At 38.9% G+C, this 1,884-nt stretch overlaps 1 protein-coding gene across 1 annotated transcript; it reads left to right on the top strand.

The window, feature by feature from the left end:
• Window positions 1–1,094: 1,094 nt before the first annotated feature.
• Window positions 1,095–1,679, top strand: LOC110905436 (ethylene-responsive transcription factor ERF024). Its single transcript, XM_022151190.2, has one exon. The coding sequence runs from the start codon at window positions 1,095–1,097 to the stop codon at window positions 1,626–1,628; it is 534 nt and encodes a 177-aa protein (XP_022006882.1). The 3' UTR covers window positions 1,629–1,679.
• The last annotated feature ends 205 nt before the right edge of the window (window positions 1,680–1,884 follow it).

Here is a 1,884-nt window from a genome sequence, read left to right as displayed (position 1 = left end):
GCCCAGTCTAGCCCTATATGGGGCAAATATTTTTAATTTTTTTGTTTTCTCTTTTTAATATCTATAACACTAATATTAATTACAAAAAACTCATATTAATATCAATAACACTAATATTAATTATAAAAAATTCATATTAATTATAATAACTCTAATATTAATTATAAAAAAAACTCATATTAATAGTATAGGTCTCGTATAGGACTATAGGTGTGATTTAGGTCTCGTATAGGCCTATACAGGTGTTGTATGATATCATGTACTTGTTATGTGTATTAATTTAAAATAGAAATTTTATTTTTGAATAAAAGTTTCCTAAAACGATTAATATTATATAAAATGTTTGTTAAAAAAAACTTATATACGCCCCATATAGGCCTATACATGGCATATATGGGGCATGAGTCATTTACGAGACCTATACGAGGGGTCTTATACGCCCCGTATAGGCCTATACGAGGCATATAGGAGCAGCCAAATCAGAACTGACATGAGTCAGACACTAGGTTTGATGTAACCCTATACGCCCCATATAGGCCTATACAAGGCATATATAAGGCAAAGGATGTGCAAATAGCCAAATAGGATGTGTGGATGGTTTGAGCCATAAAAAAAATGAACTCACGTCCAGACACAACCCCCTAAACTTACCGAAGAGAGAGTGAAACACCCTAGCTGGTTGTAACAAGATAAATGTTACATTTCACTCCGAATCATCTTAGATCTCCGCGGTTGTGGGACCGACAAACACACTCGGACTTCAACTGCCTACCAAATTTAACATTTGGTGGACCCAATATGTTCCCTCAGTGTGTAACAAAAACTAATTACAAATAAGTGTGTGTATGTTAACAACGGGTCCAAATGCAAATCACAATTAACCACTATGGTATCTCTAGTGGTCTTTTGCCTTACACCCAAAAACCTCACAAGAGGCAGTTCATCACCAACTGGTTTGCAAATATTCCCAGATCATGAACCCTAGCTAAAACTTCAATCAAACCACCCATATTTAAGTGCATGGCTTCCATGACGATATATCATCACCATCACCTCCAAACATATTATTCAAGTTTTAAGCAATCATATTTACCATGTCCAAAAACCCTACTCTACCCGTTACATGTTCTTCCAAGAAACATCCGGTATACCGCGGAGTGAGGCGTCGTGGAACCAGTGGAAAATGGGTTTCCGAAATCCGTGAGCCCAAATCACCCAACCGGATATGGCTCGGCACATTCCCAACCCCAGAAATGGCGGCTGTAGCTTACGATGTGGCAGCGCTTACACTCAAAGGTGGAGATGCGCAGCTTAATTTCCCAGACTCAGCGTCTTCTTTGCCGGTGCCTCTCTCAACCTCCTCTCATGATATCCAGGCGGCTGCCGCCAGTGCTGCCGCTGCAGCTGGGGCAGCCATGGATGCACTGGGAAGCTGTCATGTGACAGCTTCTCCTCCGGCAATTTGGTTTGCCGATGAGTTTATGGATGAGGATTTGATATTTAATATGCCTAGTCTCATAAACAGCATGGCTGAAGGGATGCTCCTTAGCCCTCCTCGGTTTGATCTCATAAACGATGAGTTTGCTTCCGGAAATGAGTTGGATCATAACCTGTGGAATTATTCTTGAGTCCATGTCGTGTTATTTCAGCTTTGTTTAGTGAATATATATATATGCAAAAAAAAGTAAAGAAACAAAACCGTAATCATAAGAATAATATAGCGGCGGTTGCCACCAAACCAAACAATCTAATGTAAGATTATATGTCGTTCGTGTTGTTTATATGTCATCAGAAATAAATGCATCGATCAACACTCTAAATAGTGACATGGATACTTAATCCATCTCAAAGTCTGTGTTTCACCAATAAGTTTGGTATATCTGA

This window comes from Helianthus annuus, chromosome 14 (genome assembly GCF_002127325.2).
Source record: "Helianthus annuus cultivar XRQ/B chromosome 14, HanXRQr2.0-SUNRISE, whole genome shotgun sequence".
Taxonomy (NCBI): Eukaryota; Viridiplantae; Streptophyta; class Magnoliopsida; order Asterales; family Asteraceae; genus Helianthus; species Helianthus annuus.
This window is presented reverse-complemented; position numbering and strand designations above follow the sequence as displayed.